Raw genomic sequence first — 24,379 nt, 5'->3', positions numbered from 1 at the left:
AAGCCACCCACTATATGGGATCTGTGTACACCGTGTGTGTGTGTGTGTGTGTGTGTGTGTGAGTGAGAGAGACATTAGTGCCAGATTATGCATGCTCATCAGTCCAAGTGAATCCAGCGTCCACTTCATGTGCTTTCTGCAAGCGAAAGCCACATTGGAAGTCATTGGAATCTCATCAAAGTGCAAGGCATTATGGGAAACATGATGGGAGAGCGTGTGGACCATTAATTCTGGAATCAGACCGCCGCCACCGCTTGCAAAATTAAACCCCGTAGCCAATATCTTTTTGTCTGTTGCTGGAGTGGTCACCATGACAACAGCCTACCAGTAGTCCTACCCACCTTAAAGTTCTCCTCCGTCAGGCCCTCGTCCGTTTTGGCGCTGCGGATCATGGCAGCCACGTACCTCTTCACCAGATTCCGGATGACTTCCTGTTGGAAACAGAATGGAGCACAAGAAGGACCAGAGGTTACTTTCATCAATTAGGCGACCACACGTTAATTAACTCGCCAGCAAGTGTGGGAGAGAATGTCCACTGCGACCTGGGCGAGAGACTCAATGCTAGCGTGGCGTTCTCCCACGGCCGACACATGCGTCGTCCAAGCAGGACGCGGTGGCGAGCTGTCGCTCTCCGCCTCTGCCAGCGCCACAGAGAAGGACGCCTTCTCATGCCAGTCAGGACAAGATGGCGGCATGTTTAAGCAGCCGCTGCCAAAGACAAAGACTAAAGGCTGTGTCTCAGCTGGCTCACTTCCGGACTTAAACTTCAAACATTTTGAGTGTATACATTCACAAAACCACTTAGTGGTTGCAATTCACACGGAAAAAGCACAGAATAAGACAAAGAGGAAGTGGGTAAATATCATAATTGCCATTACCAGTAAATGGGTAAATACAGTCATTCATTTGGGACAGCACTACGCTGTTTAAAATTACACCAGAGTTTCATACTGTGCACTTTACTTTGTTTGTGTCAGGATGTTTGTGCCACATATAAATTTGCAGCTTTCTTTTGATTACAACATCCAGGTACTGGCGGTGCACCGCATTTTGCCGCGCTGTCCTGTATACCGCATACGGCGCTGCTGCGACTGGAACTTTAATTTCCCTGAGGGCACACGTCCAAGGGATCAATAAAGTTCTCTGTAATCTAATTTAATCTAATCTAAAATAATTTCTCAGAGTGGTTAAGATCCATGGCTGCACAGTCACCATTATGACCGTTTTTTTTTTTTTTCTTGAAACATCCGGATACCGACTGCATTTTAACGTACCTCTCAATGTGTACTAAGACTAAAAAAGTGCACCAATCAAAACCCAGACAAAGCACTGCTGCTCAGAGGTGATGCAGGAAAGGAGGCACGCTGGATTGAGTCAACAGATCCCGACGAGAATCCATCAAAGAGAGCTTGACACCGTGGAAACCAATGTAGTGTTTTATCTTGAAGAATCGGCTGCACCGTTCACTTCCTTAATGATCACCAACGCCACGGCGGGGAAAGCGGTGTGCGCATTTGTCAAGGACATGGACGCAAAGCGGGGAATTTTAATCAGAAAGCCGCTGACGTTTGACACCGGCTGCCTACATTTGGGACATAAAATCACTTAACCTTCAGCGGAATCATGACATGCTTCCATATAAGATCAGAGGGCGGCGGCGGCGGGGGGGGGGGCAACCTCTGACGTGGGAAAGACAAAGTGAGGATTTCTTGTGGAAAAAGGATCGTGTTGAAAATCACAATGGATCCCCGCTTATTCATTATTCGGCATCAGAATTCAGAATCCAATTTCATAATAAATTGTCTTAAAGCAGAGGTAGGGAACCTATGGCTCGGGAGCCAGGTAGGGCTCTTTTGATGACTGTATCTGGCTCTCAAGCGTTTCTTACCACAATAAAAATGTATTTTTGCTAACATTTTAAAGTAAACATCACTGAAATGATATAAATAATATTCAAAATCAACAACTTTCTTATGCATTTTAATCCGTCCATTTATTTTCTACTGCAATACGGCCAACCATATCTATCTTTCCTGATGATATTTTCCAGGTCAAACACCAAAACTCGATTATTACTGGGTAATGCGGTAGTCTACCTCGGTCATTGAGATGTCAAAAAAACATGTAAATATAAACTTTCCTCCTTTAGTCAAATAGTCACCTAGCTAAAGCTGCAGAACCAAGCCTTCTGACGAAGATGGCCAAAAGAATGAAATACATGTACAGAGTACGGTGCAAAACCATGCAGCAGCAGAAGTTGTATTAATGGCAACAAGTATTAGATTTATTATTAGACACTGCGCTGCTCACGAAAGTGTGCTGGCCACACCCCATTGGCGTGGGGTAGTGTGCCTGGTCTACGTAATTAGAGCCCATTATATCTAAAACTGTTGGTCCTACATAAAAATGCACATTGCATTCAATGTTTAAAAAATGTATATGGCTCTCACAGATACACATTTTAAAATATCTGGCCTTCATGGCTCTCGTAGCCAAAAAGGTTCCCGACCCCTGTCTTAAAGTATGAATTTTTAATCTCATTCGCTCTATGTCAGTTATAATGGCAGGATACTTACAATGTAACTACTGATGTTGCATCAGTGCCAGATAGCGGTTCAGTCAGCTGTCTTCAAATTTGAGGCGAGGTGAACAAAAGTTAATGTATGATCAATGGAGAACCATGGAGAATCATGGAGAACCTCTGTCAGAGTCGCGTCCCACCACTTTGCTGCTTTTAGATGGAAATAGTCAACCAGGTTGAAGGTTCGACTGTGACTCAGATTCTATCTGTTCTATCGATTAGCATTCATTAGTGGTGAGTACTTGTCAATGTCAAAATGACCCCTGAATACTTAAATTTTTCTCTGTGCAACCCTTGGTGGAAAATGTTTGGACACAGTAGAAGTAAGTGTTGGACCCTTGGCTTTATCGGCGCTTACTTGACCCACAAAAAAATACCCTGCGTAACACACCTGGTAGTGCTGGTTCTGTATCAGACTGTCAGCATGACGCTCCTGCAGAGAAGAAAGCAAAAGTCACGTTACACACTCCAAAAGCATGTATTTTATTTTATTTGTGTAGAGTGACTGCTGTAAGTGGCAGTGGAGTATTTGGATTTCATCTGGAAAAGAAGATAAGAGTGCACACACACACACACACACACACACAGATCTCTGCAGTGCTGCGTGGCTCTGTGAACTTATGTGGGCTGCATGGCTTATATAACTCAGCTGACTTCAGATGAAGTGAACATGCCTGTGTGTGTGTGTGTGTGTGTGTGTATATGCGCATGTGTGCAGACTGAAACGTGTTCACTGGGACGTGTTTAATCGTTCTCATGGACAAACAGCTGATGATCAACTCCGTTCGAGATCTCTACAGGGGAACGCAACACGTGCGTCAGAAACGACCTAAATGAGGTCTCGCGTCCGGGTGATATGGCCTTCACTTACGGTGAACTCTCGCAGGTTCTCACACTTGTGCGGGTCGTCCTCGGGCGGCTGTCCTCGGTCGCACAGCTTGTTGTGGAGCCACATGAGCAGGTACCAGATGGACTTGGGGCTGGGAACGATGTTGAATGGAGGTGGCAGCGTTCCGCCCTCGTCGAAATAGCTCATCCACAGCTTTGTGCGGGCAAATTTCCACTCGATGTCGGCGTGGTCCTGAAAACATATAGTACACATGTGACAGTGGGGAAAATAAGTATTTGATCCACTGCTGATTTTGTAAAGACTCTTATGGTAGGTTTATTGTAACTGATAGAGACCTGTAGAAAATAATATTAAATAAAGGTTATTCATTAATTAGCATTAGCACACATCTCAGGAGGGATGCCAAAAGGGTCAGTTTTTGTGTGTCAATGTCATATGACCAAATCACATTCTCCCAAGGCTTGTCACCTGTCATTCAACCTCAGATGTGTATTATTGGGCGGACGTTGCAGGATTTCAATGCCTTTTAGCCAAGTGTGTTACTAATGCTAGGTGACTGTATGTTAGGGTGCATCAAATTTGAATGGGACATTTTAATTTCATAATATCAATTTGGCTGGCATTTCATTTTTTTTCTAATGAACATAAAAAATGTCTTTTGCAAAGTTTTGAGGAAATCCATTGAGATTTCGGGGTGCCACCTCACACATAAACTTTTGTAAAATTTCGAAAAATGTACAATATCTAGTCTAATTGCCAAAAAGTTGACCTGGAAATGTTGAGTACAATGAACTTCTATACAGCATCATTTTCTATAGGGTTATCATTTGGGCAGATTGGGTATTCCTCAGAATTCAACTTTCAAGATTCTCCATTCATTTGTCCTATTGACAAAATGAATGGCAATAAATGGGACATGGTCACATGGCCTTACCCTGAATTTTATGTAGCTGTAATGGATATTTGACATACATATAAAGTTTAAACACTTTGTTTTTTTATTTTATTTGTATTTTATTGTAAACACAAGGGGCAATAGTAACCCATTTAATGTATGGTGGCACCCCTAAATAATCATGTATTGGAAACATATTTTGTTTCTACATATATTGGAACACTGTTAGTACCCAGCCATATCAAAATTCAATAATTGTGTTTTTTGATGCACCCTACTGTACGTCCAACTCCCTTGATATCATTAACCAGCTCCTCCCTTGTAATTCTGAGCTGTTTGCAATGGTTATGTGCCTGGCTGGAGGGCGCTAACTTGTGGTCACGTGTGGTAAGCTTTAAATCCGGCCCTTTTCCTGCTATGAGCATGTAAGCTGTGCTCCAGGTAAATCACACACATCCACAGGAGTCTTTGCCCAGTGCTGGCGGTGTCATTTTGAGCCAGTTGCAAACAGATATTAAATTGCAGTTTGCATTTTAAGAGGTGCAAAATAACACCGTGTGTAAGGACAAAGTCAGTGTAAAGTTGGTATAACAGCGTTACGTGTTTTAAATGATATGTTGTCGGTCGTTGCGTGATATGTAAGAAGCTGCTGACACAAGTTGCACTTCACTTTATGGAGTCATCTTTACCCTTTTCAAAATACTTGTACACTTTAGATAATTAGTTGGTAGCCATTATGAGCCAATAATTTCATAGTTGGCAGTCTTCCTAGCGTTTAAAGCGAACACTCACCGCACCTCCTTTTGGATGGTGTCACCGAAGCGGGTGATTTTATTAATGCGTGGTAAGTATAGGTCTTCTGTTAAACACACAGGTTATTTTTTTATTCATTTGAATTAGAATTAGAATCAAAATAGGTTATTTATAAATATGTTTTCTCAGCGGCAGCCGTCGGAATGGTTCAATCTTGATCACATGACATTTTTATATGGTAATCCAACTGTTGATTATTCTAAGACACTCCTACAGTCAAACTTGACCAAGTCTCCCATAATTAAGTCCCACACTTGGCGTAGGAAGCGAATAGTAGGGATGAGTGAGTACACCTGTATCTGTTTATCCATCTATCCATATCCGTACGTGGGTGGGGCATAAACCGAAAATGGATGTGGTTTAACCGGACATGGGTGGGACTTAAATCGGTACATTACTTTAAGTCTGAAGTTGACATGGGTTGATCAGAAGTTGCCATATGTATCGTTTATTATTCAGCTATATGTGTACTGTGTATGTGCGTAGGTGATCTTTGAGACATTATTCTATACTTTTTCATGTTCTGTATGAAGTTAATGATTCATTACCTTCATAATAATAATAAACATAAACATTGTTTACTGTATTTTTTTCTAAAGCATCACATTCAGTACCACAAGCAGTTTTCCAATTGACTTTATATCGGCAACCGAAGCAAGGACGAAAAAACTGACCGTCAGTGACTGATGCACAATTGTTCCCGCTGTCTTGTGAAATGCACCATTTACGTTATTTACGTTACCATTTACTGCAATGTATTGAGAGTGGTGTCATATTTTAGCACGCTTATGTCAGTTATACATGCAGAATGCACTACTGTGAAAGTATACCTAGTGTTGGTCAGTCAATGCAGGTTACCGTTACCACTGTCTGTGTACTGCTAACTGATAATGGACAAAATTCTTATATTGTAGGTAGCACGCCTGTTTTATGATGACTTCATGGAATAAGGAGAAGAATAATAACACATTTCAAGGAAAGAAATGTGGTCATGCATCCTTTCATACCACATCATGACATTGAAACATGGCTGACGGAGCTGGCTAACTGCTTTGTGTTTGCGTCACTCACGGCAATGAGCTGGTAGGAGTTGTTCATCATGGCGATGAGCATGTTGAGGAGAACCACCAGCGAGATGACGTTATACGTCCCGAACATGGTCGCTCCCACAAACTCGGTGAACTCGTGGCGCGCCTTCACGTTGGTGACATAGAGGTTGAGTAGACCGAAAATGGACCAGAAGAGCGACTGCAGCGTCTCAAAGAGCCTGCAGGGGGAAGGGCAGAAGAAGGAGAGGTCACTGTTCAGTCAAATTTAGTTTTTTGTTATTGTTAAAAATGAGCATCACATGAATGTGCTTGTATTCAAGAAAGTGTGTGGAAGTGTGAGTGTGACAATTCTTATGCCACTTATACTTATACTTATGACATTAATTATATGATGCTAGGTGGTTATAGATAATAAATTCTAAATAATTGGTAAAATTAGTGGACAACAAAAAGACACTACTACTCAAAGCCCAGAGAGACCAGAGTCAAAGTGTGAAATAAAGCGTCCTCTTCTCAGCTTTTTAAGTCCAAAAGAACTTGACATGTCGCCTGGCATCGGCCTCTCCATTTCCTGCCTCGTCTCTGTGTCACTTCCTGAGGACGCAGCTCGTTGAATCTTTGATGAAGCAACGATTGGCGGTGGCGCTCGGCCTCGTCTGGGGGCGCTTGTATTTGTGCCGCATTAAATATTCAAGGACGACATTCATTCTCACGGCGGCTTGTGTTGCGTGTGCATCAGTCAGTGTATGTGTGTAAATGGAGTGCGACACAGCCATGTTATTATGAAACCAGAAATGGGATGATTTAGTGCCTCTTTTTCCTCATGGAACTCAGTTTGGTGATAACTCTCCTTTTGGCTATGTCCACATGAACATGGATATTTTCAAAAGGAGTTTTTTTCTCTGCGTTTTGGCCGCGTTCACGCGCAAATGTAGGTTTTTGTCTTTTAAAGTGGAGATTTTCCAAAATTTTGGCTTCAGCGTTTGTGTGCAGGATTCTGATTGGCCAAAATGTGCATCACAGCCTGTGAATGTGATTTTATGTGGATGGAAATTTTTTTTGTCACGTGCTTGAACTCCCATCATGCACTAAACTTTCAGCTGCCGGCTGGCGGATGCTGGCAGGCAGTGCCGTCATCTGCCAGTCATGTGGAGGTGTTCTGCAGCCAGTTGTTTTCACTCCTCCTCATGCGCGACTCATGCAGAGACACGTTGCATCACCGTGTCAAACACTCCAACACGTTCGTTCGCATGACAGGGACGGTGTGATGGACAGATGAGATATGGGGGTGGTTGCACACCTGAATACAAGCAGGAAGTGCACTATTCCCTCAAAAGTACTTGAATCAAAACAATAACAAAATGTAGAATCTTCAAACCGGTAAGGATTATGGGGATTGATTGTGTCTCCGCTGAATCTGATGTTCTCTCGCTCTCTGTGACTCTCACACACACACACGCACACACACACAGAGCAAACAAATGTTGACGCAGCCCGCGGGGCTGCCATCGCTCTGTTTGCCTCCTCCGTGGTGAGCAGTGTGCTCGTTTAGCTTCCACACAAAGTGGATGTCTGCAGCCCCACAACAGATGAATGGTGTCTGCGTGATATCCTTCATGGGATAGTTTTCACTGTTTCCCGTCCGATTTGCGGCAAAGAGATTCAAAAGATTCATCGACGGCAAACACAAGTCGAGCTGTAGAAAAACATCACATATGCTACGTCTCCAATGAAGACTGTATACTTTATTAGTACATAGTGTACATACTGCACACTTACATGAGTGCGCTAATTAACCTGTCCCCAATCATCACCGTTATTTACTTATTTTTTTAATGGTGAATGAATCCCTCCTGTGAAAATACCTGCCAGCTTGTTTCCTCACTTCTCAATTGTAGAATCATTAAAAATGTATTTGTTTTGAATATTCTTGCTTGCGTGTTATACCCTCTGCTTCAAATGAAGTGGCGATTACGCCATTCATTTTTGTTAATTCTTCTCTGCTATGTAGCCAATATGGTGACTCTTGAGGGAGGTGCGCACCACTGCATACTCTCCATTTTGAGTGCAACATGTGGATGCTGACAGTACACTGCATTTTGACATACATGTACTCAAAAGACTAAGGCTATGGCCGCCATTATTTCAGTGTAGTCCCCCTCCTTCCACTACTACGACTATCGAGGGTGTCCAGCAATGCGCACTCACCATTTTGACCGTATTGAGTGTAATATGGGGTTTACGGACCCCTGAAGACACTGCCGTATGCAGCTACTCACGTTGAGAAAGCGTTGTTCTGCCGTTCGCAGCGGATACCCTTGCAGTTGTTGGGTTCCTCTGAGGCTGTGGTCTCGTAGTAGAAGTACAGCTGGTTCAGACCGTTAGCAAACGCCAGCAGGACCTGAGGAGGAAAAAAAAAAGGTTCACATACACATTTTATCAGTTACGTAAAGCTGATACAGATGCAGCGCTGCTTCTCTGGGATTGATTTTTGGACTTCAGGGATCCCAACAGTCGGCATGATGATAGTAGAGGGAAGTAACTCCCTGGAGGGGGGACTTAATGAGTTTGAAGTGTAATGAAATAGGCCTGTAATGTCTTTCTAGTGCCATCAAGGGTAGAGAGAGCTGTTTGTGTTCCCTCATCACAATCAGCAATATGCAGCCAAAAGGGCAAAACAGTGGTGCTTATGAGACACTGTTTGGTTACCAGGCAGTAGATGAAGAGGAACTTGAGGATGTCCAGCAGCATCCTCCCCAGCGAGATCTGCAGTGGCCCCAGGTGCGAGTTGGCGGTGAAGAGCGAGATGAGTCTGAGCGAGCTGAAGATGTTGGCGATGGCGAACAGTGCTTCGGCGATAAGCGTCGGGTGCCACATCTCCCATTCTTCTCTCGGCCGAGAAGAGTTGTACTGGGGAGGGTGGGACAGCGGGGGGTGGGTTAAGTCATGTTGGACACTTTACACGTCTTTCTATATGAAATATCACCTTAAAAAGTAGACCATGTGTTGATGCTCCTCGGACTGGCTGACTGATGTCAATATAACCAAAATTGAAACCGAAACTAGCCATTGCTTGCACATTTACTCGGAACTGTCGCCTGAGACATAAGAATGAGCGAAATTAAGTTTTTTTTTTAACCTACGGCCTATGACATTGAAGTTTATTTTACATGCACAAATCTTCTGGTAGCTAATATAAAAAAATACATAAAATTTGTACAGTGTTTTTGTTGTTGTGATGTAATCCATGTTAATTCCGCCATACTTTTATCTTGAAGATTATCTTGCTAAGTCACTCATTGCACATTTTAATGCTGTTGCACAAGACGATCTCATATTTCACGTTAGCAACAGTCAACCGCATATGTTGATGAAATGGCCACTTATTACTAATAAGATAACACAGTGGACTGTGACTGATGAGTGAGTTGACGTGATGGGTTGTCGACATACGCAGGACAACGATTGCCCATTCTCCTGATGTATCAGGGGAAAGTGAATTTACAGGCAATGGCCATTTTTTTGTTTAGTTTCGGTATGTCAACAACCACTTATGTCAATGTGAGTAAAGAATATATCATCTCAAATGGTCCCTGCAGCTGTGTGTGCACATTTGAACGACCTTTCAATAGGTGAGGGATTGTGGGAAATGACACACAAGGTGTTACCTTTACATAGGCCACAATCTTCAGTGATATGGTAGCCAGGTAGAGGGAGTTCATTGCGAAATCCATCAGATTCCACCAGTCATGGATGTACTCTGTGAAGCCCCCATCCCACATCTCCTTTATCTCTGCCCAGATGAATCCTAAAGCACACACACACACACACACACACACACATGGTTATATACTGGTTATACACTGGCAGACACACACTCATTCCCATCATTAGCTGTTACCGCTGTGTAACCACACTGGATTGATTGCAAGTGTTTGTCCAGCCAATACACACATTGGACCCTGCAACTGATGGAAGCAGCAGACTTTTTCACATACCCAGCACCCACGGCAGTATCATCCACTCCACGATAGTGGGCGGTGGCCCCTGCATGTGGAGGTTGGTGCGGGCGATGTGCTGCGAGGCCAGCAGCAACAGGAAGAGGAAGGTCAGATAAGATGCTGTGTGACAGATGAACTTGATGAAGGGCTTCTTAATGAAGCGTCCCAGTGCGCTTTTGGGTGCCAGCAGGTAGACCTGTATAAGGAACGGTAGTGATGACCAAGTGATGACAAAGTTGGCCTGGAGTTCATATCGCAGAAACATACCAGTGAAAAAACAGGAAACAGGAGTCCGATGATGAAGCAGGTGACCAGCTTGACCACCCAGTGGCGCCGCCTCCATCCTGGGAAGCCGTCATACCACAAGGTGGCCAACAGCTGCTGGCAGTTAGGTTGTGCCACAAACTGTCGAGACAGACGCAGATGGCAGACGTTAGTCTCTGACACGGGACTTGCTGCATGTAGAACAGCTTCAGACTACAAGTATGTGGTTAATGGCTGGTGAGATGTACTCATGTATTTACCCCTCCGGTGTTTCACCACATATATGTATTATGTATGATGGTGTGAAAGTGTTTAATCCCCTTCCTGATTTGAGTGTGACAAGCAAAAAAAAGAAAAGAAATTAATTTATAGTTAATATATAGTTAAAAACTACAGTACCCATGATGCTTACAATGCAGATTCCTTTCCTCTAATTGTCTGACTCCCCATCCTTCTTTTGCATTCTTGCCCCCTTCCCTGCCATCCTCTCCAGTCTCCTTCATTCTCTCTCCATCCTCCTGGCTCTCACGCTAGACTGTGGTTTGGGTTTCTGTTGCTATGGCAGCAGTATGCTAATGCAGGCTCAGACAAACTAGCGCTGCTCTTTTCTTCTCTTCCGCCATTGTCCGTCCACCGACGTCTAAGTTTGAAGCAAAGTTATCATCCGCTATCAACCAATCAAGGGCCCTCAAACGACCCACAAAGCAGCTTATGTTCTAATACACAAAGAGCATGAAATCAGAGCTGCTGGCGATGGCCGACTTCCACGCAACGTTTTTTTTAAAAACGTTAACTGAGAACTACAACGTGGCAAGTTCAGCCACGCTGAATCGTTCTTGTTGCGAATGTTCTCATTTGTTCTGCTTAATTGCCATTTCAGTGACGACACAAACAAAGCAGGCAGGGATTAATTTGTCTTTCTTTGACAAAACGTGATTAATAAAAGCAGCCAGGCGTCATGCGGTGACTCCAGGGAGGTGGCTCAGGGGAGGAAATGAGCTGAGTTGGAAGGCCTGGCGCTCCATGTTGCCCACAAACTCCTTCTTATTTAACTCTTAATGGAAACTTCTGATGACCGCTGTTACCCTGCTGAGGGGAGCCTGGAGCGCGGCGAGGGGTGAATACGTTCTTATTTCAGCAGCTTGCTGAGTTGGATTGTTTGCTATAAGACATTGATTCTGGGAAAACACAAAGGGTCATCAAGTTGCAACTGCAACTACTGCATAAATGCAACGTCTTTATTGGAAAGACGTCAAGGTGGAAGTTTTTCATGACGTGGCCCCTTTTTACAACTCGATTAAACATCAAATATGGTAGCTTGCAATTTGGAGTAAAATGTGGGAAAAAATATGACTCACAAATGTTTCAGTCATGACAAAAAAGAGAAAACTATATTGTGTAGTTGCAGTAGGTGGAGCAATACCAAGGATGTATCAGATTGATATTACTAGCTAGCAGTTAGCTTGAGTTATCCGGCTAGCTTCTGGTTGAGGCTAAAGTAAATTTTTTAGGCTAAATTTTTAAAGTGTCACTGAACAACTATTGTTGTCATTGTACTATATATTTCTTGTCTTAAAAACACTTACTGTGTGGTTGCTTCATGAAGATAAATACATAGCGTGTCCACATTTGTGATGGTGATACTACAGTACATGACAGAGGCCTCCAATCTCACTAGCGTTGTTTTTTTTTTAAAGTGTTGCATAAAATGCTTCTTTCCATCTAATTTGATTGCCGAGGCTCTGACCCCTAAAGGGAGCCATATGCTAACCGAGGCAACGCTACGTGGCGCTGGTGAATTCAATTACTTTGAGGTCTGATGTCACCTGCTTACGCCACTTGACAAAGCAGTATGCTAAACCAAGGCTACGCTAGCACTGATTCCATCTTGTGATTTATATGCAAATATGAAGTGTGCTTTTGTGTCTCCTCGCCACCTTTTAACTGGTGATCAATTTTCTGTTCCTTTTCTTTTTCATCACTTGTTCGGTGAGTGAATGGTTCAATGAGTGTTTCGGTGCAACATATTTGTTGTCATGAAGGCAAAGGCCGCTTGCTAATTGAGTAATGAAAGCGATGACGTTTTCCTTTTGATTGATTAACTCATTTTCTGACTTCAAGTGCGTGAAACCATGAGTGATGCTGTTGATTACTTGAACACACACATGTGGCAAATTATGGTCTGGCGGACACACGCTCACTCACATCACATGAATAGTTTAGCAGCTATCAAAGACAAATAAAAGATGTGTTAAATGATTCAGACACACGCATAACAAAGTTGGATGGCAGGTTCAATTGTGGTTAAAGACAAAAAAAAAAACAATAATGGTTTTCATAATGACAACAGCAGCAACTTTTTCTTGTCCCGTTTGTTGGTCTTTATATGTGCATCCGTGACAGCCTTAATTATTGAAGGTTAAGGTCTCAGTTCGTATAACCAAAGCATGAATAATGCATACAATGTGCACTAAATGTTGCCATCGCTTACACGACCTTCACTTTCCAAAGTTGACCACTTCCTGCGTGTCCTGATGACAGTCAGACTGGGCTTCAGATTCACACGGTATGAAATTAAAGAGTCGTACCACTACATTAGATCACAACAAGTAATTAATGAACAGGCGGATACACATTGTTCCTTTACTACTGTAAATAGCATTTTATTTACTCATTCATTCATTTTCTACCGCGGGGTTGCTGGAGCCTATCCCAGCTGTCTTTGGGGTAGAGGCGAGGTCCACCCTGGACTGGTCGCCAGCCAATCACAGGGCACATATAGACAAACAACCATTCACACTCACATTCATACCTATGGACAATTTGGAGTCGCTGATTAACCTAGCATGTTTTTGGAATGTGGGAGGAAACCGGAGTACCCGGAGAAAACCCATGCATGCACGGGGAGAACATGCAAACTCCACACAGAGATGGCCAAGGGTGGAATTGAACCCTGGTCTCCTAGCTGTGAGGTCTGCGCGCTAACCACTAGACCGCCGTGCCGCTACCATTTTATTTACTATATACTTTCATTCATTTTCTACCGCTTTTCCTCACGAGGGTCGCGGGGGTGCTGGAGTCTATCCCAGCTGTCTTCGGGCGAGAGACAGGATACACCCTGGACTGGTCGCCAGCCAATCACAGGGCACATATAGACAAACAACCATTCACACTCACATTCATACCTATGGACAATTTGGAGTCGCTGTATTTGGAATGTGGGAGGAAACCGGAGTACCCGGAGAAAACCCATGCATGCACGGGGTGAACATGCAAACTCCACACAGAGATGGCCAAGGGTGGAATTGAACCCTGGTCTCCTAGCTGTGAGGTCTGCGCGCTAACCACTAGACCACCATGCCGCTACCATTTTATTTACTATATACTTATTTTACTTATTTACCTGACAGCATATTCCATATGCCCACCCACCCATTAACCCAAAGCTTTAAACATATGGGAGAGAGATAGTAAAGATTTAAAAATGCATAACAAAGGGACACATGTGTTGTATTGGTGTCCCGAACATATTGCAAATGTAATTTGCATTGATGGCATTAAAGGTTGCTGACGGGCTATCCCTTTCACACACAAACACAAACACACTAATAAAAGACAGTCAGTGGGTAGATCATCTCGGAGGCATTAACAAATGTGAATAATGATGATGTTGCTTTGTATTAAACGCATTGAGTATTTCAAACATCCTCCACATCTTTTCATGAAAGGCATGCAGGTGTGCGTGTGTGTGTGTGTGTGTGAGAGACACAATAGCACGTCTCGCATACACAATCAAAGCATTACATAATTGTGCCATAAACCCCTAGGATGCTAAAACATGGTGGCAGCTCTTAGCGCAACCCCGCGACCTCATCACACTGAGCGATGTGCCAGAACACACACACACACATACACACAGACACACAAAAGACCCAGATACACAAGAAAAAAAAAACAGAAAGCAAGTGGCAACAGCAGGTGAACGATAATGTGTGTAGTGATGAGGCCATGTAATATTCCATCACGGTGAGCACAAAGCCCAGATTAGCCCTCACTAACAGCTATAAACACATACAAGCTCAGGGTGTCTGGAGAGGCTAATGAGGCGTCTGTTTACCAACATCTGTTGTCGTCATGGCGACATGAGACTTCCTGCCCACTTCCCACTCTGCGCGCTCGCGTCTGCATCATCTCGTTCTTTGCCCCCCCGTCACACGCGACACTGATTAAATATGAATACATGTAGCGTGTAGTCTTCCTGTCTTCCTCCCCCCCCCCTTGCTTACATGCTTGCCTCCTCACTCCCTTGAGAACTGCATCGTTTGTTCACGGATGATTACCTGAGATTTTTTTTTTCATTTCCAAACAGTCTTGTCTGTTAAAAAAAAAACGAAAAACTAATATATCTTGCAAATCTTATCTGGTTTTAAGGATGTCAGACCAGTTGCTGTGTCTCAATTGGCATAGTCTGTACTGACACGTAGCTTTTTGAGTGCAAACAGTAAGCGCATTAACGCTGAGCCCACATTCAATAGTCAGCATCTTGGCCATGTAGCAGAACGGGAAGGACTTACTTGAGAAGTTGCAATTCACGGAATTGGCCAATCAAAACGGAATTTACCGTTCAAAGCGGAATCTCATTGAAATTGACATAATGTTAAGGAATGTTTTCATCGTGAGGAGAAGGAATGTTTCTCTGAGGGAGCATTTTTCCCGCGGATTTCTCAATCGTGGCAGATACAAGAAGACCTCTTCCTGACCTAAACGGGTTAAAATGGCGATAAACACCGGTGAAGTTGGCGGAATCTCCGCTTACAGAGCATGAATGGAAGCTCGGTATTGTTAGTTTAGCACGCTCGTGTGGTTGTGTGTATACGACTTGGGCTGAATTAGTCTATTTTCACCAGTATCACATTTTGAAATTTGTGCACCTAGGAACTAAGTACACAGTGTTGCCCAATCGTTTTGCACAATAACTGTATTGATTTGTGATTGATTCCTGTATAAGAAATCACCCAGAAGTTTGAATTGATATACTTCCATACTTGCACTTAGCAATTTAAGTGCAGACTGCAGAATTTTAATTTGCACTCTCAGTACCGGATGTTGCACTCAAAATGTTCCAAATAATGACTGCACTGACTATTTAAAAGGAGAGAAAAAGAAGAGGAAGTAATCGCCCTTTCCAGGAAGTGTCCAACAACAGTAATCAATTTGGGACAGCAGTACACCGTCAACATTTGCGACATAATATACTTTATTGTGTGTACTCTAGGTGTATTCCATTTAAGACACGGCCCATTTTTTATCTGGATCTGATCTGGATTGCACATTTAGAAAATTCCATTGTCTTATCTCATGAAATCAGTATCCCTTTGATCCAAAATCTGGGAAAAAAAACTGACCTCTTTACATCCTCGGTGGGCATTCAGTCATTGTCAAACAGAAATGTCTCCTAAACCTTCCCTTCCCTCCTTTTGAAAGCTTCATCATGCTCTTCACTACCTGCTGAAATGTCGCCCACTATCCTCATTTTCTTAAGATCTTCCTGCCGCCATCATGTCTTTCTGCTTTCATCTGTCTGGCAGCACCCGCCTGCTGCAGGAAGCCGCGGGCGGCGGCGGCAGCGGCGGTGGTGGTGAGAAACACGCGGACAGACCAAGAGATGCCTTGGGCGCCTTTTCTCCACGCCGCTAAATCTTCCTTCTTGCTGGCTTGATCCCCCGAGCTCTCAGTTTTTTCCCTCCTCTTTCTGTCCCATTAAAGCTCTTTTCTTTGTATGGCGGCAGCTTGTTATCTGGCTCAGTCCTCCGCTTTGACTCCCTCAGTCGTCCCTCCTCTCCTCCCTTCTTTCTAGACGTCTTTCTTCATGCTTCTTGCTTCACTAGCAGAAAAATATGTTCTTGTACCCAGAGTTCTACACTTGGAAACACTATTTTCAGCCCAGTCTACATGTCCATGAGAAGGACATTCTATTCTTGTCCACAAGGATACACATTGTACGAAGATCAGCAATATGGCTAAAGCTTTACCAACCTCTTTTTGGTGGTATTTGATGGCTAGCTTGAGTTTGGCTAGGTCGTGGCACTGCCTGGGGTCCAGTTCTTCACTCTGGTCATTGTCCCTGTGGTTCAGGATGGTCTCAAGTTCTCTGGAACTCCTAGCCTGATCCAGAAGATCCTTGGCAAAGCGTTTACACTGCTGAGAAAGCTCTTCATACTCCTGGCGGAACTCATTCTCCACCTGCAGGGGAAAATGTCTTTGTTATTGTTGCTGTTTAAAACACATATTTACTACTTGTCTTTTATCAGTGGGGTTCTCCTACATTTAGAGGAACATCTGTTTAAAGTAAAACGCAGAATCAAACATGCACCTTGCTGAGTTCTTTGAGTTCCCAGCCCAATCTGAAAGCCGTCAGGATCGGATCCTCGCTGGACAGTGCAATGAGCGAGGGTGATGCCAAAGCCTTGTAGATGTTCAGTCGAGACCGCGAGTGCCGTAGGCTGTCCACCTGCAAAGGACGAGGATATGAACCAAAGTGTTTGATGGGGAAAACTCAAATGGACATGGCCTTCTCTCAGGTCTAACATCAGTGACCCCAGACCCGCCTACCTCTGAACTGGAGACACACTCCACACAGTCGCAGCGGATCTGGTGCGGTCTGGGAATGGTGACCTGAAATAGTTGAAGAGGATGTGATACGGCCTGTCAATCAAATACAACCATCCGCTGACTGACAGTTTACCTTTCTCTGCACGAGCAGCTTGATGATCTCGTAGTTGTTGGTGTGAGCAGCGAGCATGATGGGAGTTATGTCAGGGGTGAACTCTGAAAACTGACTATCCATCATCAGTGAGGGAACCTGGAGAAGACATCTCATGAGGATTATTATGGATGCCAAAGTGTGTCCGGTGTGAAGGTAGGAAAGTGGAGTGCGACAAGAAGACTCGAGTCCACACGTGGACTCTTTCATCTTTCTGAGGGAGAACCAAGCCTCCACTTCTCATCTTGTTGCCTTTCGCTTCATTGCATCCTCCTCAGCTCACCTCCTCCTGCCCCACTTTTTCCCACCGCTCCCTACGTCTGCATCCATGTCCTCCTCTTCACACTCCCTCTTCATCTCATATTTGCTTTCTTCCTCCTCTCTCTCCTCGGGTAACCTTCACTTCCCATCAGCCCCCTCTTCCTCGTCGCTTGTCTCCCTCCGATCTCTCTGCTGACAAATCCCTCTTTTTCCTTATCGCATCTCTCACTTTTCTTTGGATTTGATAAGGAGTGTGAGAAAAGCTGCCCTGGTGGGGAGCAACACTTATTAAAGACCAACAAACGCACACACACACACACGCGTCCACATTCAGTCCCTGGACAGTAAAGTACAGGAAGTTTTGTGTTTTTGTTCATCACATTTACAGCAAAAATAGATGCACATTTGCATTCACACACACACACTTCTCACATCAAAGAAGACCGAAGAGTGCCTTCCCTCATCTGCATGTCTCTCTCTCTCTCTCTCTCTCTGTGTTCCTTTCCTCATTTCTTATTCCTCATTTCTCTGTCTGGCTTCCCTCCATCCACCCGTGTCTCATCTTTGTCATTTTCAGCTGTTTGGAACGCTCACTTTTCCATCCGTCTTTCCATGTCTCATCAAATGCGGCCCGCGTTCCCTCCGCCCACTTCTCTTTCCGTAGCCTTATCCTTGTCATCACCGTGGTTGCCATGCGTTTTTGCTTGGGAAAGAAGCTAACAAGAGGCTAACATGGCAGTTTGCATGGAGGATGTTTGTTTACACTGCTGCAGCCTCAAGTCAAGACCTCAAGTCAACTTCGGTATGGCCCTAAAATAAAAGTTTACATGCACACGATATTCTTGTATTAACCAGGAATACTTTCCAGTATATCTTTGTCAGGTTGCCACTTCCACATAAAGGTCATTTTCTAGTTGTTAAAAAAAAAACCATAGGGAACCTCAGCATATGCCTGTATCAAACCCAATATTAGGCCATAAATCATGAGGAAAATTCATGTAAACAACGGAACACTATTTTTTTTCAAGCAGTATCTTAAAAACTGAAAGAAGCTATCGATCTAATAATGGTTTTGATCAGAATATGATGCAAAATGTGACACAAAGGCAATAATTTTGTCTTCAGGATGAAGTTATTAACAACAGTATAGGGCATATGACGATGTAACATGTAAACAGGAATATTTGTACTACATTTTATGTTGTTTGCACTGTTCTCCCGAATTTGTATCACTCACAAAAAAATTAACTAGAAACTAGAATTCTCAAGCAGTGAGAGTCCTTGAATAAAATGGCAGCATTTGTTTGTGATGCATCTTGTTAAGTAAAACAAAAAAAAATGCTGTCATTAGATCCCATTTTGGTGTGAATCAAGTTTATTTTTGTGTGTAGCCTCATTGTGGGTTCAATCACATCTGGTCTTAAACAGAACATGAATCCTAACCGGAATATTGTGCGCATGTAAACGTGTTCAACAGGACTAGTTAGCAGCTTAAGTCTACAACATCATTAATGTCAAAAATGAGGACATAAAGTTACATGTACCTAAAATAGACTTTAACGTAATTTGCAGCACACACCTGTTTCTCACCGCTCGGCCGCCTATGTGACAGTAGCAGCTCCACGGCGCCCACCACCTCCTTCCTAATGGCATACAGCAGGGCGTCCCCGGTGTGGATCCCGTGGTCGAGCAGGAGTTCCATGATCTCCAGGTTCTCGTTCTCAATGGCGATGAGTAGAGCGCTGCGACCAAGCGGGTCCAGACAGTTGACGTCCATATTGTAGTAGACCTCCGCCTCGCGCAGCGCGTGTTTGACACCCGCATAGTCGCCCTTTTCTACTGCCGTGAGGTAGGCTCGCTCCTCCGCCGATAACTCCACCTCAGCCCGCACGATCTGCAGAGGGATGCGGTCACGGTACGGCGAATACGTCGCCTTGAGAGCATAAAAACAGTGTGAGTGTAACACGCACGGTTACGTTCTTTAAGGTGCACGTTAGCGTGGACATTCTCACCTTCTTGTAGTAAAGCTGAGTCATGGGATTCATTTGGACACTCTTGAAGGGAGAAAAGACACAGGATTAGGCAAAATAGGCCAAAAAAAAAAATTAGCAGCACTAAGTCTCAAATTAATAACTCCTCACACACTCGACACAAACACCAAAATAGCATGATAGCGGAGTTCTTGCACTTAATCCCCGTGCCCTGCACAACAATTGGAAGATGTGCTCCAATAGTGTTAGAGGAATAAAAAAAGACAACGGTCAAAATGATGTTGTGGTCCAGCAGATGGTAAAAATGTGCTAAAGTGACAAATTATGTTTGGATTGTTGTGAGATGACACATGACAGATGGACATAACTCACTCATAACTCTTTTACTAGAGCAGAGGGTGCAATTATTTCAAACCCTTCGCTGATAGGAACAGAACGTAAACAGCAAGAGAGTGAATTTGATATTATAGTAGCATTTTATGACTTCAATACACAGTGAATGGAGGTTCCCAAGAAAGCCGACATTGGTACGTCAATAACTTTGGTACCTGGGGAGCATTTGTTTGTCATCTGGTCATATTTCGTTACAATTTTGCAGAAATTTCCTTGAATAGTCTGGATATTGAGAAGATGTTGAACGGATTGAGAGTTCTTCATGCCTGTGGGGTTTTTGCAGCTGAACATCTGTTGGTGGGTAAATGATGGGACGCCTTTTAAATGAATGGGTAGACCTCTGCGGTGGCGTACGCGTGGCGGGCAGAATGCAGATTCGTCGAAGATCAGCATGCCGCAGGACAATTTATGCTGACGGTTTTACAATGCTTCGCTGAGTATGGTACAGCAATGCAGATAAACTTTCAGCTCGCTGCCTAGCTCACTCTATCGCTCTCTCTCTCTTTTCACGCCACCCGGGGGAATGTCACTCTTATTTCACCTACAGTACATGAAGTGTTTACCCTTCGGTTAATATAACCCCCCCTCAAAGAGCTCCACTTAATTACATTGAAATTGTAAGAATAGGATAGGATGTCATTTTTTCATGTCATCATCATCATCAAATTAGCATCATTGGCCATGACACAAAACTATCAAACTGTTTTTGAGTATGGACAAGTAAAACTGAGTCATAACAAATCTCTAAAAGTTTTTTATTTGTGGGTGATGGTTTCATTTTGTGTTTTGGGAGACATGTTTGCGTGCGCCTTATAACATGCACGGGCAATTTTTTTTTTTTAATCATACAAAATGTGTCTTGGTGTGGTGATTATTAAATAAAGTACATGTCATTTTACATATAATATACCACTATATTATAACTTTGAGGGGAGGTGTTGCTTGAGTACCCAGCATGCATTGCAGGCACTTGTAAATAACAGTTAGTAGTTACATCTTAAAATGGTAGCTCTTTGTTGTTGTTGTTTTTTGCTTGTACCATAAGACTGTTGCCATGGTGACAAGTCAATTACTGGGCGGAGTTGTAACGACAAACCATGAATGTGCATGTGAGCACGTGGTCCAAAAATAATCGTGGCGTCCCACCACAAAAATAAATGAATGCATGGGAAATCCTGGTATTGATCGTATGTTTGGTTTTACTTGACCGATCTACACCGTTCAAAAAAGTTGTGTACGGTGTACGATCTGCACCTTCAACACCATTTTGAAAAAATCATCACTGCATCATCGTGCTGTGCAGATACGAGGTCTTGAACTCTTTGTGAAATTAAAATGTCTAAAATTGTGGATGTTATTAATACATTTCTGTCTCTACACGGCTGTGTTTAATATTTCTCACCTGCTCGCTGTATCAATTATTTTGTAACCGTAATTAACGCATGATTGTGCTTCCACAATAGGATCAAAACAAGTGAGGAGAAGGTAACAAGATTATGTTGTAAACAATGTTTGGAGTGGCACAGTTCTGCTTTAATTTGTATTATTTACATTTTTTTGGTTGCTGGAACACTGTAACCATGCAGAGTGCGTATCAAGAAACGCATCTTTTTATGCAAGAACATCACGGATCGTTAAGACTTTTTTTTTTTGTTTTGCTCATGGAACTCTTCTCTCCTCACCACTTACTCTTTGCTCTCTATTCATTCGCAGCCGCAATTTCACTGCACTGCTCGGGCCAATTATCTACCTCGCTTCATCACGCTCTACCATCTTCCCATCTTTGCTGCACTTCATCAAACTTTCTCTCCGCCGCTCACTCCTTCGCTGTCGTCCAATGAGCTGTCAGGCTGCAAAATAGGTCTGTCTCCACGAACCCCCCCACCCTCACCCCACCCCGTATCTCCATGTTTGTCTCGTTCATCATCACATTGCATTCTCCTCACAAACCTCTCCTTCTTCCCACTGGAGTGCCTGCTGTCCACAAACCTTTCCCTATGCCCTGCCCTTTTTCTCTCACACTGGTTTCACAGGAAATAGGAAAAGACGCGAAAATTAAGCTTGAACATGTATTTTGTTTGAAGGTCAGAGTTCAGTTAATTTTTGGTACAGTAAGGGAGCAAAATCCAAAACATAAAACAGTTTGGCTCATGTGTAAACAGCTCTACTGGTATATAAAATGAAACTTTTTACCAGGAAAAGTACAACTTTCTCGTCTTATTTCGACCTTAGTTTTGTAAAATAAGGACTTTTTCCTGGAAAAGTTTGCCTTTTTCTCATAATGATGACATTCATTAATTCATTCATTTTCTACCGCTTTTTCCTCACGAGGGTCGCGGGGGGTGCTGGAGCCTATCCCAGCTGTCTTCGGGCGTAAGGCGGGGTACACCCTAGACTGGTCGCCAGCCAATCACAGGGCACATATAGACAAACAACCATTCACACTCACATTCATACCTATGGACAATTTGGAGTCGCCAATTATAATGATAACATTTATCATAAAATTCCAACATTTTTTCCCAACTATTTTCCTCATAAAATTCTGTTTTCCTATGAAATTGTGTGAGGAACATATTCCATACCTAACAAATGCAACCTTTTTTTGTGACTTTCATATCAAATTTGTCAAAATGTGACTACTTTTGGACTATTAAAGAATCCATAAGCTTATCTTTTTGAGCATGAATATACCAGGGATGATCTCCAGGTTGGATAAGGTTAGGCGGGCGAGAAGAGAAAGTGAAGCCCACGAATCAGTTTGGGGGGGGTCAGTGTCAGAACTGGAATGACTTGGTGGTCTAAATGTGGAGCCTGCAAAGCCATTCCAACAGAAATCGCATGTTAGTGGAATACAGTGTTACCATAGATGGAATGGCTTTGTGTATATGCCGAGGGGGACATAGATCCTAGAGATTGTATCATAAAGAATGAAGAATTGTTAGCGCTAATAAACCCTGCAGTGGTACAAACTTTCTAAAAAAAAAAAATCAACTGTAAATGATGCCAGACAGACAACTGCCGGTCGAGGAAGTCACCATGATATTGATTCTGATACACGGAACATGATGCATCGTCCTCAACTGACTCAACAGTTGTGTTATTTTTAAGAGTTGCCTCGCAATACCACTTTTCACCTCTAGAAGTGAATTTGCTCCCCCGCCGCGTCCCGTCTGTCCTTTGTTCTATTCAGTCCACCCAAACAAGTGAATAAATAAAAACGACATTGACATGACCGAAGTGAGTGTTTGTTTGTTTGCTCTTCCTATGACCTTTATTTAGCTGAGAGACGTAATTACAAACAAACACATTTATGAGCCTTGCCCACTACCAGTCCAGAGAGCAGAGGCAGGAGAACGAAATGAGACGAGAGGAAAAATCTGGCGAATAGAAAGTATGTTGGCAGATGATGCAACCTTTTGTTGTGTAACGCTCTAAATTTAGAACCAAAAGGCATTCAGTATTTGGGGAGACGAGGCCGCGAGCGGAACTGAAGATATCACAACCCCGCTGCTACCAGCACTCCTGGGGGAGCGTTCTTCTTGCTACCGCTCTAATCCCCCCCCCCTCTCCCCAATTATCCCCTTGCTACCTTTTTGTCTCGCTTCTAATTCTGCCCTTCACTTGTCCTTTTGAGCCTCCATCACATTTTCCACTTCACCCTCATCTACCCCCACAACTTGGTTCCTCACCTCCATCCATCCATCCATCCTGACCATCTGCTCGCCGTCTCATTCGTCCCTCCTGCATCACTCACCGTCTCCCTTCCTCACCTTCACCTTTCTTCTCAACTTTCTTCTCCAACATCTCCCATAACGTTCTCATTCATTCTTCTCCTCTGTGCCTCTTTACTGCTGCAGTCCTCCCCCCCGTTTAAGAACCCGAACATGCGTCTCAACAACAAACTTGCTGATCAACACTTGACTTGAGCTGCATCCACTGCATCCCTCCAGTGGATGCCCGTTTATTTGCAACTCAGCATTTTCGCTCCCACATATTTGTGGATTTCTTCTCTGTGCTTTAATTGAATCTATTTTTTATGGTGACATAAATAAACCGAATATGGTTTGATGATCGCTGTCTGCCTACTTCTCCAGATACTATACTTATGTAAGCCTTTGTTTGGAGGTGTCATGGCTGCCGTCCCAACAAACACGGGATAGCCGCATGTGAGGCAGCGTCAGCAAAAGATGCAGCCGCCACCACCACCAACACTACCACCGGAGTTCTTAGTTCTCACTCCCACCCCACCACCACCACCTTTCATGCTTCCTTGTATCCTTTCTCCGACCGGTATAGAATGATGTAAAGGGCTAGAATTGAATTTGCTGCGCTACATCAGTCTTCTTAATTGGCCTCATTCTCATGTTTCACAGTCGAGCTTTATGTGGCTTTGCATGCAAATGTCACCTGTGTGTGTGTGTGTGTGTTTAAACTATATTGTGATCTAAATGAACTAAACACACATGCACACATTTGAACGATGGGATGTGTATAAATTGAGCGATTATTATGTCT

At 43.5% G+C, this 24,379-nt stretch overlaps 2 protein-coding genes across 4 annotated transcripts in view; one reads left to right on the top strand and one right to left on the bottom strand.

Annotated features, from left to right (window-relative positions):
- Window positions 1–24,379, top strand: part of LOC131125250 (mu-type opioid receptor-like) — a 62,916-nt gene that overhangs the window by 5,481 nt on the left and 33,056 nt on the right. The gene's annotated exons all lie outside the window — the stretch shown is intronic.
- Window positions 1–24,379, bottom strand: part of trpc5a (transient receptor potential cation channel, subfamily C, member 5a) — a 49,265-nt gene that overhangs the window by 3,505 nt on the left and 21,381 nt on the right. Inside the window, exons 2-16 of the mRNA XM_058066605.1 lie at window positions 19,490–19,531; window positions 19,057–19,410; window positions 17,199–17,315; window positions 17,066–17,128; window positions 16,827–16,964; window positions 16,490–16,696; window positions 10,457–10,594; window positions 10,187–10,385; window positions 9,857–9,996; window positions 8,898–9,098; window positions 8,468–8,589; window positions 6,211–6,406; window positions 3,453–3,662; window positions 2,973–3,014; window positions 342–431 (exon numbers count right to left, since the gene is read on the bottom strand). Coding sequence (XP_057922588.1) covers window positions 342–431; window positions 2,973–3,014; window positions 3,453–3,662; window positions 6,211–6,406; window positions 8,468–8,589; window positions 8,898–9,098; window positions 9,857–9,996; window positions 10,187–10,385; window positions 10,457–10,594; window positions 16,490–16,696; window positions 16,827–16,964; window positions 17,066–17,128; window positions 17,199–17,315; window positions 19,057–19,410; window positions 19,490–19,522 — 2,250 coding nt within the window. The 5' untranslated portion in view covers window positions 19,523–19,531. The remainder of the gene's footprint in view (window positions 1–341; window positions 432–2,972; window positions 3,015–3,452; window positions 3,663–6,210; window positions 6,407–8,467; window positions 8,590–8,897; window positions 9,099–9,856; window positions 9,997–10,186; window positions 10,386–10,456; window positions 10,595–16,489; window positions 16,697–16,826; window positions 16,965–17,065; window positions 17,129–17,198; window positions 17,316–19,056; window positions 19,411–19,489; window positions 19,532–24,379) is intronic.

This window comes from Doryrhamphus excisus, chromosome 3, assembly GCF_030265055.1.
Source record: "Doryrhamphus excisus isolate RoL2022-K1 chromosome 3, RoL_Dexc_1.0, whole genome shotgun sequence".
In the NCBI taxonomy this organism is placed as follows: domain Eukaryota; kingdom Metazoa; phylum Chordata; class Actinopteri; order Syngnathiformes; family Syngnathidae; genus Doryrhamphus; species Doryrhamphus excisus.
This window is presented reverse-complemented; position numbering and strand designations above follow the sequence as displayed.